The sequence below is a fragment of the Lonchura striata genome, chromosome 7 (genome assembly GCF_046129695.1).
Source record: "Lonchura striata isolate bLonStr1 chromosome 7, bLonStr1.mat, whole genome shotgun sequence".
Classification (NCBI taxonomy): Eukaryota; Metazoa; Chordata; class Aves; order Passeriformes; family Estrildidae; genus Lonchura; species Lonchura striata.
Window position 1 is genome coordinate 12943836 of NC_134609.1, and position 13629 is coordinate 12957464.

General features: G+C 42.2%; 1 protein-coding gene across 30 annotated transcripts in view; it reads left to right on the top strand.

Annotated features, from left to right (window-relative positions):
- Positions 1 to 13629, top strand: part of SORBS1 (sorbin and SH3 domain containing 1) — a 208431-nt gene that overhangs the window by 122918 nt on the left and 71884 nt on the right. For 6 of the 30 annotated variants that reach the window (XM_021548366.3, XM_021548389.3, XM_021548396.3 and 3 more), the window contains one exon: positions 3868 to 3974. Coding sequence is in view for 24 of the 30 variants with exons in the window: in XM_021548330.3 (XP_021404005.1) it covers positions 12193 to 12224 (32 nt within the window). In the remaining 6 variants the exon portion in view is untranslated. Of the gene's footprint in view, positions 1 to 3867; positions 3975 to 11107; positions 12225 to 13629 lie in introns of those variants that run through there. The other 24 variants (XM_077784599.1, XM_077784596.1, XM_077784597.1 and 21 more) reach the window with 19 other exon arrangements.

Here is a 13629-nt window from a genome sequence, read left to right on the forward strand (position 1 = left end):
TGGGACAGTGACAAGCAGTTTTCAGTAAAAATGCTTTCAAAAGGTATTTGTGCGTTTTCAGCCTTGGAGGCAGTATAGACCATGGAAAGAGCATTGTGCTAGGAAGGCTGGAGTCACAGTTTGTTCTTGGCACAGGTCAAATCACTCCTCATCCATGCATCTTTTTCCCCTTCATGTGTCTTGTCCATTTACATTCCTTGAAAAGGGACTGCCTGTTCTTATGTGGACAATGGCAAAGATGATGTTTTTATCCTACTAGTCTTACAGAGCTACTTGGATTTGTAGTTTTCTACATGGCCTTTAGATCTGGGCATTGTTTGTTGATCTTAGTTTCCAGCTCCTTGCTTTTCCATTGCAAATCTGGTCTCACACTGATGTGTTTGATTATATTTTCATGGCCATTGTACTTGCTTTGATTTTTGCAGCTCAGTGCCCAAAGCACAGGGTGCTGTACAAACAACATGATGAAGTCAAGCAGGGTCAGGCCTTTTCTCTTTTTACCTTGAAAACAATGTGAGACTCCTATGTTTCTTTTGCTTGGCACCTCCAGTTCTTGAACTGGAGGCACTGTGTGTGTGTGCTGCCCTCCTGTTGTGTTCAGGTGTGAGATCACTTGGAGAGTTTTTCCATTGCTGCCTAAGGGGTACTGGAAGCTGAGCTGTCTGCTTGGTTCTCTGTGAGCTCAGGCTGTGAAGTGTGGAAAATTACTGCAAGAATAGCAGCATGCTGAGCTGATGCTTGTGGCTACAGTGGGTTAGTTGGGACTAGGTGTCCTTATCAGGGCTTGTAAGTATATTCATAGGTTTGTCCTTCTGGATCATGTCTGGCCACTGTCTTCAACAAGAAATTTTCTCCTGTTTCTCACCTGTCCTTTTTGCTTTTGGCAGCATTCCTTCCTCCATAGGGATGTGGTTTGAGTGTGGCCTGTGTCCAACTCTTTTAAGATGTGCCTGGATCTTGATCTGAAAAAAAGAGAAGCAAAAGAGTTTGATTCTGCACTACCGTCGTATTGTCAGCCAGTGTATCATTCCTTAGCATGGAATAAAACAGCCTCCAGAAACATCTGTAAAACTGTAGACCTTACTACTTTTGTACTTTAGTCTCATCCCCATGCTGTTGCTGCTATTCCTTTCCCATGTCATTCTGAAAAGCCTCTTAGACCAGGTTTAGGTACCAGGACAGACTGAGGCTGTTGCTCAATGCATCAGAGCTACACAATCTGTAGTTTACACTAAGCCACAGTGATTTATTTGTCTTTAAACTCAAAATGTGTCTAGAGTTAGGGAAACCCTTAGTTATAAAAATTTAAGGGGAAAAAAAAAAGAAAATTCAAAATTCTGCAGGGAAACCTCTTTACTAGCAGTGTGGTGAGATTTTGGTTTTGTTTGGTTTTGTGGGTTTTTTTTTTTGTTTTCTCTCCATTTGCTTGATTTTCTCACCTGCTGCATTCATTCAAAGTTTCTGTGTGGAACTTGCTTTTTGTAGCTCACTGAGCAGCTCAGTTACCATTGGTGCCAGTTGCTGGCTTCTTAGGCAGGCACTATCCAAGTACTTTTTGTATTATTAGAAACTCTTTCATCAGACTTTGCTTCTCTGGTGGAAATCAAACACTTAGATAAAACAGCACACAGCTGACTACTAACAGAAGTAAAATTAAAACATGTTGAAAACTGCTTGGTATGGTGTCCTTTCTCTCTGACACTCTCAGCTCCCTAATTTTGCTGCCATTGACAGAAAGTGAAGTACTCCCACACCAGTGGGTATAAACTGAATCTTTCAGTGAGTCCTGCATAGATTTCTCAGCGAAAATATCTTCTTATGGTCCTCCTGGAGGAGCTAAAGGGGGCAGGCATATTTCCAAGGGGAAAGTTTGAATGCTTCAGTGCTATTTCTAGACTGGGGCACAGACCAATCATAACCTTCCTCTGTATTCTCTTGTCTTGCTGAGCTCCCTGGCTATGTGCTGGGTTAGAGCCTTACTTGTAACAATTCTCAGCACCAGAGAAGTTTCTGTCGTTTGGGTTTTGTGCCATTTACTCTCTTCTCCCACTTTCAATCTTGCTCTTAGTCATTGTGATAGCAGTTCTCTGCTTTGGGCAGCGTTTGGTAGCTGGGACTTTGGCCAGCTTCAGCCTTTTGCCAACTCACAAGGACAAGGCAGGCTGGGAAAGCAAACAAATTGCAGTTAATGCCAACAGGGCAGCTTCTTGTGTTGCAGGAAAACCAGGCTTGTCCTTGCCCCTGGAATATTAACTCTCTCTTGGTGTATGCTCTGGACATCTTTATAGGAAAATTTCTTTCCAGTACTAGCTATAAGCCTTTCAAATGTGTGTCCTTTCGCTGATCCCTTTTTACTTGTTGGAGATGGAGAAACTATTAGACCATCTTCAACAGAAAACTCTAATTTGTTTCAGCTTGTGTTTTCCTAGGATTCTTCTAGTTTTGTTGAAAAACTATCCTGGTTCTTCTAGACTCATTGCTTGAGATCTTCCTGGGTCTTGAAAGAAGTCTTGAGGCTTGTAAAAAAATCGTAGTATTGGAGCTCCGTAAGCATGGTCTGAGATGGTTCCTGTGCAAGGTCCTTGATACTCCTTATGTGTGCTTTTATCTCTATGCATCACCTTCTGCTTTCTCTGTGTTATGTTTTTGCCCCGTGTGCACTGCCATGAGAATCTATCTGGTGAGGCTTACTGGCTTACAGGCTGATTGTACAAGGCCCTTGGAGGTCCTGGTCCTGCATTGCTTGTTGAAAGAAATGTGACTTCACTCCCCTCAGAGCTGAATAAAACACGTATAAGGATTTGTTCAGTCATCCAGCACAGGCATCAAACTTTGCTAGTTGGTCTCCTCAACCTCTTCTCAAAGTTCTTGAATACAGAGAAGTATGAGGTGTAGTATAGAAAAAAGTTGCACTGCCCTCTGGAAGAACCCCTCTGTCCACTCAGTATAGAGGGAGGTCAGGGTGACTGGCTGATTAGGAAAGCCTGATAAATTACATGATTAAGGATGAGGGGTGTCAATACTTAGAATGTGTCAAACTGCAGAGGCATCTCGCTACAGCAGACTGCTGTTAATGTTAGTGAGTCAAACAATAAGGGTGCACAGGCATCTATCATATCTATGTCAGATATTACCATTTAGACTTAACATTAGACTGGAGTTAAATAATTTCATTTAGTAAGCATCAATGAATGCAAAAAAGCATTAGATTTTTCAGTTTGAATTCTGCCTCTGTGTCTGTCTAGGTGTATATCTTAACTAAGGAATTCGTCTGAATACAACCTAATGTGTGTGTTTCTTAATATACATTTACTATCTAGCCTTTCTTCTTCATTGTGGTGAGTTGCATTTCATGGTTGTTGTTATCCCTAGTTCCCAACCCAGGCCCTGTACCAGACAAGCCTATTCACACATAGATAGGAATAGCAGCATAGATGTGTGTTTACTTCTTCTTTTTGTAGTTTGCAAACTAGTATACTAAATGAAGCTGAAATCAACAGTGATTTACATTGGCAAACAGACTGTAGGTTGTAAGGAGGTGTGAATATTTGTGCTATTCAGCTTTCCTTGCTGCTTGAGGGGGAATCTCTAACTGAAACAAAGGAAAATGGTTGTGATTTCAGCCTTCCCTGGAGACAACCATAAATATTGGCTCTCATACAGAGGATGCTAGGATGCAGATCTGGGCAGATTGATGATTGTACTATGCTATGCTTCCTGCATGGTGAGCAGAGGTAATTGTTTCATATAAAAGTAGCATTATTTCTATTACTTACTTATTGCTTTGGTACAGCCTTCTCTGTAGGTGTGTTGGACAGCAGGACTAATGGCACTAATAAGCATTTTCTTTCTCTTTCACTTTTCTAGGTATGAGCTGTTATGTAGCATTTGCATGTAAAGAGAAGACAGAGTACAAGTCATTGTCAGAAGATCCTGTCCTAAGCTGGGTCTGAAAGTTCATCCAGCTGACTGATGTGAGTAACCTGAAAGGGAGGGGAAGGAGCACATTACTGGGATCCTTCATCCTGACTTCAGGCACCAAAATCACAGCTGTCTCTATCACTTGTAGTGAAGGAGTTTTCATCCTAGCAGCAGCCTACCTAGGTTGTGCAGCAGAAAGCTATATGGTGGCAACAGTACCCCTGTATTACAGAAGCTTTTTTTGGTATGTGAGCCAGTCAAAAGCTCCAGTTCTTGAAAGACAATCTCCAAATGCTATTTTTGTGGTGATTCATGGATGCATTAGAAAAAATGTAGTCCCAGAAATAATTAAATTCACCTTTGCCACCATCAGATGTGTTCCTATCTGTGTTTGTGTCATAATCTTTACTATCTACTTTTGTTACATCCTCCTTGTTTGTTATCTGCATTTGTGACATCCTTTTTGTTTGTTTTGATGCTACTGCTAGTAAATATTCTGTGCCTTATTCCAGGTCAGAAACAGATGGAGTTGGTGGGATTTTGGAATTTCCCTTTAGGACGGCTATTCTAGGGAGTCTGTGATCAGGAGGGCAAAGGTCAAAACAGCAGTTACCAAAGACTGAATTTCTGGCTTTACAGAAATTACACATACAATTCTTTTTGGCTACTTCTTTCTTTACCTGGTTTTGTCTCTATGCCAGAGTCACATCCATACTGACATTATGGTTCTCAAGGGTTGCTTATGTCTATTCCCTTTGGGGATACACAGTCCCCTGGTTTCCTTTGGGGCTGCATCAGTTTCTTTCATGCTGAACATACAGAGGCTGTTGTTAGCTGGTGGTGCTGTCTTTTATGAATTACTTCTCTCTGAGGAATTAAAGTTTAAGCTGTTGGAGAGGAAGCTGGAGAAACTTTTGGGGTGTATGAAGCCAAATTTTATGTCATTCTCCTACTACTGCCTAATGAGCAAAATCACACTGACCCCACAGCTGCACTGGCACAATGGGCTGTTTCACACTTGGCCTGAATGTGAGCCTGTACTTTAGCTGCAAAAGGGATGGAAGCTCCCTCCCCTCAGTTTGACTGCTTTAGAGGGAAGGGAATGTGATATTTGGTTTTCTTCCAGGCAGAAATTCACAGTTAGGCATTGATCTGGGAAAAGAACATCTCCAAGAAGCCGTGATTCTCATAGACATGCCTGGGAGTCACTGTGCCTCATGCTTGTGCTATGGCTGACCTGTGTCATCAGCCAAGTGATGACATCTGAATTTCTTTCTTCCCTAATTTGTGATGCCTGCTTAGTCCTACTGGCTGTCATGTGGCATCAAGGCATAGCACATCTGTTCTTCAGCGAGTTCATAGCATTGAGTACCAGGGCCTGAATAGCCCATATGGGAGTTTAAATGAGAACAACTTACTCTTTAGCCCCTATTTCAGCTTAGGTGGAGCCCTAAATGGACCTTTTTACATTATCTTTTTTATATGAGAGAAAAATTAATGCTACATCAATGCAGTATGCATTGATCTGCAATGCAAAACAGTTCCAGGCCTCTCAAGATAGACAAAAGGCACAGAAGGGGAAGGAAAATATGTAGTCAGTGCACCAGAAAACAAAGCTAATCTTTGAAAGGACAGTGGATATATATTGACTGACTCTTTTGTTGTCATAGGTAAGGGCATCAAAGCGTGGAAAGTGCTACAGTAGGTCCAAGGCTCAATAACTGAGAAAAAGTGCCCTTAGTGTATGCACAGAACTTTTGGAGAGTTGCTAAAGAGTTAAAGATATTCTTACTAATGGCCAGATTTCCCAGAGCTTGCTGGTCAATAGCTGCTGCTTTATTCAATTCTGGAATTTGTTGCTTTGGGTGAATGCTGAAGGTTATTCAGACAAGCTGCTGTAAGGTGTAACAAGTCTTCTTTCACACCTTTCCCTCGGGTCAGAGCAGAATGTCTTCTAGAGGAAGGTGTTGCCCAGAATGTAATTTTGGTTTCAGCTGGTTGATCACACCACCTCCACACTGGCTCTGCCCATCAGAAACTGTAATAGATGTTTAAATGATGCAGCACTGTGCCAGAAACCAGAGCAGTAACAGTGAGAGTGAATTTAAAGAAATCAGGAAAATGGAGTTTTCATTTGTTCCATTGAATTTTTGGGAACAGATGGAGCATTGATGAGGCAGAGATTCTGGAAGGGACAGTGTGTTTCAAACGTTTTCCTTGATGTCTTCCCAATCTGCTCATACATTCATAGTTCCTGCCTGTTTGGCACATGGCAGTTAGTTTAGGATGAGAAAATTTCAGCACCCCCGACTTCCAGAGGTGGATGTTCCCCAAGGCTTATTTAGCTGTGTTTTTTGGGCTATGGAACTTTTGATGCAAAGGGCTGTGGGAGCAGCTCATGGCCTGATGGGCAATGTCTTTGTTTACTTCATTCCAAGTCCCTGAAGTGAAGGATCTGGTCTTTCTGGACAGAGACAATGACCCCAGAGCATCTTAACTGATGCTGATCCTATTAGGAGCAGTCCTGTCTCTTCTGGATGGCCAATGTGTTTTCTTTGGGGTTTTGCTTTTCTTTTTTTTTTCTTAAATCTGGTTAGAGGCCAAGAAGAATCTAATCAAAGCCCAGCAGTGCACTGAGCAGCAGTCATTATCATTATTTAGTCATCCAGTTGCTGTTTCTTTGCTGTGACAAGAAATGTTTGTGTTGTTGGCAGCAGGGGGATGAGGGAAGATCAGCTTTTCTCTTCTTCCTCTTGGAGAGGTTTAAGCACTTTTCCTCTCAATGCATGTGTACCAAAGTGTTGCTCTTTGAAGACAGATGCAAACTAAGGCCTTCAAAACTCTGTGTCAGCCACAGTTTATGGGAGAGAAATCAAAAAGATGGGGAAATTTAAACCATCATTAATTCCTAAAGGAAATTACTTTCAGCTGTGAACTGTGAAATATGATTACTCTCTTATTAGCTTTCATAGTTACAAGTGTAACTGGCCAGCCGGCCAAGTTAGAATCTAAATTTCTCCTCAGCCTGGAGTTTTGGGCTGGATTTTTGCTTATTAGTGACACACACATCAAATACATTTGACAGAACTGCTGGGACTTAGTTGCCCAGGCATGTCTACTGGAAGACATTTTGCTTCTTTTGGCTCTGTAGGTCTGTTCCTGGAGAACAGAGGATCAGCTGTGGGTAGCCTGATTTGATATTTGTTTGTCTTTAGCACTTAGGGTGCAGGAAAAAGCATTGCAAGAAAATACTGAGATGGAGAGAGAGCACAGTTTAAATTTTCTTTTCTGCTTCTACAAGTTCCCTTCTTTACTGCACTTCTGTATCTCCTTTTTTACTCTTAGCAACTTAGCAAATCACTGTCATTGGAAGAGGCAGTAAACTCAGGTGCTGGCACAGACATTATGCTAGTATCTGAGTATTTTGGATCTAAAGAAAAATGAGAGAATTTCGCAAAACTCAATTTCTTTCTGTGTCATATAGGAGGTGATTTTTTTTTGTCCTCACAGTACCTTAAGGTTCATTTAAGCTCTATAGCACAAAGGTTAAGAGCAGTGGTAAACAGATGGTGCCTTTACAGAAGCTTTTAATGTTAATTGGGGTGTGTTCTGTTGCCTTCACAGTCAACAGTGCCTTTCATTGACTGAGGTACTGGTTGGATCAGTAAGCATGGCTCTGGCCTAAACTAAACTTAGGAAGTGCCTTTGTCCTTTTGTAGTAGAGGAACACAAGCCTGGGTTCTCCTGCTGCAAGCAATCTCGTGATCATTGAGTATAATCCTTGTGTCCCAACACCCCAGTTTGGCACATATGGCACAAATCCTAGCATGCAGGTTTTGCTTCCATTTTGCCTGAGACTATGTGGGAGCAGAGGGTACAAAGGGCTGGAGATGCTTATGTGTAGGTCAGGATGCATGCTTTGTCAGTCACATTCTGTAACATTCTGCCATTCATTTCCTAGGACTTTCCTTAGAGTAAACATAACTGAGCTCCAAGTTTTTCCCTTATAGTGTTGCAGTTAGCAGGTCCTGAATTCCACAAAATTGCTTGGACCAGGATCAGCAGCTATTCTAGGAAGAGGAGCAAAGTTATACTTTCTTTTATGCATGGGAGTTACAATAGGTCAGTAAGAGCTGGATAAAATGTTCTACTCAGGTGCCTGCTAAACAGCTGATCGCTCCTTGCTTGTGCTGGTGTAAGAGAGTCTGTCCACCTCCCGTGGAGTTCTTCAGTCAGAAGGCAACAGCAGCAGGTGCCATGCCTCTCACTGAAGTTTCCCTTAAGATGCTGTAGACCCTGAGTGCAGGTAAACTGTGATCCAACCAGGTGGAATTTAATTCCGTTTTAAATGGGACATCACCAATCTCCAGTACAGCCCTAATTTTCAACAGCCAAAAGGGACACTAGGACAGTTCTTCAATCTTCAACAAGGAAGACAAATTTTGCATTTGCTTTTTTCAGCTATTTGAGAAAATTTTTTAGCACTTTGTTTTATATTATCTGCTATTCTCTCTCTATGCTTAGCAGGTTATGTGCTTTCACTGGATTGGTACTTACCTTGTTTTTACAAGGACCTCTTGCTGCCCCTTGTGTCCTGAAGACATGCTCCTACTGACAGATTAAATTCCTATCTAGAGCTCCTAAAAGACCTGTATACATCTTTGCAAGGAATTTGTCTCAGTCTCTGGTGGCAGTCTGAACCCCTCATGCCATGCAGACTCAGCTGGAAGCACTTCCCCAGTCCTTGTGCAGCTGGAGGGATCAGGGGCAGCCTGGCAGATTGTAGGGGTGCTGATGACGGTGTTTTGTTCTGCGGCACTGCTGCTTCCCTTGCATTTCAGCTGGGCAGGACTGAGCTGCAGAATTCAGGCTCAGGGCAAGGGGGTCCATGTGTTGGGAGCTTTGGGGCAAGGTGGGGCTCATCTTTTATAGCAGGGAGGGTGCTGTCATACTGTCCTAACCACAATCTGGGTGGCTGTTTTGTAACAAAGCAGGGCAAGGATGTTGGGTGAATGAGTTTGTGCTCATTGACAGTACTGGGTGGAACTCTGGCAGCAACGTGTTATTTTGGCTGAGTTTTGTTTTGCAATTCAAACCCTGGAACTGAACTAAAAGCACTCTAGCATGATGTAAGTTTGCTTGCCTTCCTCCTCCATCTGAAGAATTAAGTAACTTTAGTCACTCTTGTTTAGCATTTCCCAGATCTGTCAAAAGTACCTCCTTTTCTAAACTGTATGTCACTGCACCTCTGCCTTTTTCTGGTAGCTGGAAAGCCTAGTACCATAGCATATTGGGGTGGCATAAAAGAACCAGTATAGCTGTGTGATATTTACCAAAATAAAAAAAAAACTGCATGGATTGGGTAACAAAACTTTCCAGGGTAGCTTATAACTGGTAAAATTAGTCCCTCTGGTGAAAGCAGGTTTGTCCAGTGGCTACAAGAGCAGGCATCCAGAATATCCTAAAAACCAGCATCTACTTCTGTTATGCCAGACTTCCTTCGTTGAGAAAATTAATTTGTTCCTTTTTGCTGTTTCCTTCCGCCACTATGGTGAAGTTATCTTTCACAAAGACATGGTATTATGGGGTAAAACACAGCAGAGATTGTGCAGCAGCAGATGCCAGGAAAACTGTAGTGTGCAATACATTAGTACAGTGGGTTGATGGTAAAATATTGACACTTCATAATGCTTTTTATCGTGCACTCAAGGTTTACTTTAGAAACAACCAAGCTTTGTGGCCCTGCAGCTAGACAAAGCTTGCTGATCTTCATCCAGTTGGAATTCTGTGAAAATTCTATTTTCCATTCAAGTAGTGGTTTGTAACTGATACTTCTCCCTACTTGCCACGTGGTTTGAAGGTTCTCTAAGGTAGTTTCTGCAAAGACCAGGAATGTTTCAAACCCCATTTTGATCTGACCATCCTGACTTCGGACTTCACCCAACTTCCAGATTTTTCCTTATTTTGCCTCTCCCTAGGTGCCATGGTTTCATTCACTAGCTGTTATTTTTACAGTATGTTTTTTTAATCACTCTCATTTTTGTTACCTGAAGACAAAATATCCGGGGCTTATTTATAAACCCCTGCTACACAGTAAATACAGCTTCCAACTGACCTGCTCTCATGTGGTCCAGGCTTCACAACAGACATGAAGGATATCAAGGAGGTTGTCTTTGGGTTGTGAGGGGTAGCTCCTGTTGCATACAGTGTAAAGTGTGTTTCATGTTGTGTAAATAAGTATGTTTCAAATAATTGGATCTGGCAATGACTGTACAGCTTACTATGGAGAATGTGGGGGTTTTTGTTGGCTTTTCTGATTTGTTTTTGAGAGCCACATGGCTTTAGGTTTTTTGTTTGGTTGATTGGTTTGCATTTTTTTTTGTAAATAAGAGAGTAGGATCTAACCACTCAAAGCATATATATTATTTTCCATCACCTTTATTCTGGCTGTTGATATGTTTGAAATGACCCTCTTCCTCCTCCACCCAAACCAAACACGCCTCAAATGTAAAGGGACTAGAACCTAAACCTAGATCCAGGCCTGAGTTTTGCTAATAGTGTCTGGTATCTGCTGTGGTAGATGTAATCAAAAGCCCAGAAGCTCCCCAACATTAGTCTTTGGGATGTGGTAGTAAATGAAGGCTCCAGAGCCCTTTGTTTGCTCTAATTAGAACTACCACTGCCATGTTCACACTGAGGTTTGGGATTGGTCTTAAATAAAGTAAAATAGAGCAGCCCTTTTTGTCCCCTTAGCCAATATACCAAGTCACAGTTATGCCCATTTTGGTTCACAATGAAATGCTTCATTTGGTGTGAGGTAAGTACTGGGATGCAAAAGGAGGTATTGGGGAGGAAAAAGGAGATCTTATGTTGCTGACTGAACCTGAGTCAGTACTTGACAGAGGATCAGTATGGGTTTGTATGTGTAGGTATTTGTTCTGTGTCCTTTGCTAACATTTTACTGAAAGAATCAGTAGTGTAAGCTTTGACCTACAGAATCAGTTTTGCTCCTATGTCCTTCTGCAATCAGCAACTCTTGCCATCTGTGTTGCTTTCTAGGTCTCCTTTGAATGCTGAGATGCTCATCTTGCAATAATTTTCAGTACATTTTATCAGTCTGTAAGTTTGGCAGCAGATCAATGCCTGTACGTGTGTATTTGAGGAATCAAAATTCAGGGACAGGCTGCAAATAGAGACACAGTGGAGTGTCAGTCATGAAAGCCAGTGCTGGTGACAAAAGATAGTACCAAGAGGCTTAGGGGCCTCCTTCAAATTATTTCCACTATTAAATTACCACTTGGTCTTGCTTGAGCCATCCTCCACTGTCTGAGTTGAGGAAGTCTTTGTCCCAGTTGTTTGTGTTGTAGACATTGGCTGTGGAAAGAAGGGTGATCCTGTGCTGCAGTTTGCCTTACTCACTAACAGGCTGCCCAGGCTTGAGCATGTGAGATACCTCACTCTTCTAAAAGCTGGCATCACCTCCACTCCAGGGCAAGTTTTAGGTTGCCAAGCTGCACTGTGTGGGGGCACTCCACTCTAGGGACACCCTGGTACTGCTGATGGCTCAGAAAGTTTTTTGATGCCTGTTACAATGCTAAAGGAGTGGGCATATAATATGTAATAGCCATACAAGCAGTTTGTTTCCTCGTGTGTTATGTCAGGTATTTATGCTACAAATCTCAATTGCCTAGAGCAGAAACTTTATCTGCCCCTTCAGCTCCTAGCCATTGAAATAGGATCTGCCATGTCCAGTGCTAATGAAAATTTTCCTTCCTTGACAAGTGGATGCTGCCTGATTAAACAAGAACAACAACAACAACAAAAAAAAACCAACAGAAAAGTCCTTTTTCAAGTATTTTCCCTGTAATTTAACATCCCTTCAAGGTCTTTCTGTCACTTCTCAAGTGCATCCCATACCAATGCTACCCTGGAGTGTCACCTCCAACGTTTTTCTCTTTCCCTTCCCCAGCTCCAGAGCTGCAGGAAGAGACCGTGTCCTTCGTGATGACAGTGGCAGGGGAGTGACAGGCAGGCTGGGTGGGGGTGGCCATTGGTGAGCAAGCCTAGTGACAGGATGGGGTGACTAAGAACCAGCTGGCTAATTAAAGCACAGCAGTAGGAGGAGCAAAGTATTTAAGGGTGCCAGAGAGAAAGAGAGATGTCTTCACAAATTTCTTACACTTCAGCAGCCAAGTGACTGGGCAACACAGTGAAAGGTTTTTTTTTAACTCTTTCGTGCCTCTCATGGAGTGAAATCAAGACACTAAGAAAATGGCCCCATTGACTGAAAAGCCTGAATCGAGGTAAGGACACTCGTATGGTTTTTAGTCACATCTCTTCTGCTAGACGTGCTGTGAGCTGAACTCCTAGGACTTTATATGACTCTTGCATATGCTAATATACACTGAGTGGGTAGGTCTGGTGGGCAGTGCACAGGGATTTTCAGAATGCTGCTTTCATTTGGATAGGTATTTCCGGTTGCTGATTGAAAAGAGGCAATGTCAGGGTAGTCATTACATGGGTTTGTGTTCTCATTAAGGGAAATGGGCATATACTTGCCTCCTTACCCTAATGATCTTTCTCCTAATTATTTTTATGGGAAGGAGAAATTGAAAGGAGTTCTTGAATACGGATTCTGAGGCAGTTACTTAAGAGGAAAATGAAGATAATGGATGTGGAATTCTCAGCAGTATATGAATTTGTCACCTGAGGCAGAAGGAGTCAAGGGAAGTAAAGATGAGGACTGGCTTCTGGAATGTAACTTTCTGCTATTTCTGGAGATACTTGGAATGTCAGACTGTTGTTTCAGCCATCAGTTTGATTTTCTGCAAGTGTTTTCCATAGTGTGTAGAGCAGCAGTCACTTCCTTCTGGCATGTAGGTGACTCTGGAGGCAGCATAGTCCATCAGGACTAGCAAGCCAGTGCTCCAGCCTGAATTCCCTGGCAGGCACAAGTTTGCTGTCTGGCCTTGGACATGTGACAGTGGCCAGCCTTCTGAGTTTTGCTGAGACCATTTTGTGTCTAATATCCAGGGAGATGAATTAGTCCCGTGGATATTTTGCTAGCGTAGCACTGCTTCCAGGTTGGAAAAGGCTAAAGAAAAATGACCTTGTCTCATCTCAGCTTGCTTCCAACTAGGCTTGTCAGACATGTGCTGGCAGTATTGTATGCCTGGCTCCCTGCATGCTTTGGTTAGAATTAGCTCTGTGTGGTTCTCTGGAGGTTGTTGCAGTTGTTTGTAAAGGAGACCAACTCTCAAACTGATTTTTCTTATTTTGAAGCTATAAAAAGCAACCTGTAAGACTGATACTTATAAGGCCCTGTTATACTATGCCAGATCAGCTAGTTTTGAATGTTGCATAGGATAGAGGCCCAATCTTCCATCTTGGTATAAAATAAGACTATTACCTATATGTATTGAAAATTATTAGCTGTTGCTTAGTGAGCGTTTCTTCAGAGCTTCAGAACAGCTAATGCTAGAAGAGGTTATAATTAACATTTGGTGTGGTTGCCACAGTGAGCACAGTGAGCAGTCATTCAGGCCTGCACAATTCCTCTGCCTTACACAACTGGAAATCTCAGGATGTGTCTGGAATGGTATAAGGTGGTCTGTAGCATTAAAGTATCTAGAGTATCTGGTTTATATCTCAAAGGTGCATCAGTCTTCTCTTTAATTTTTATGAAATGTTTGTAAACTGGATTTGAAC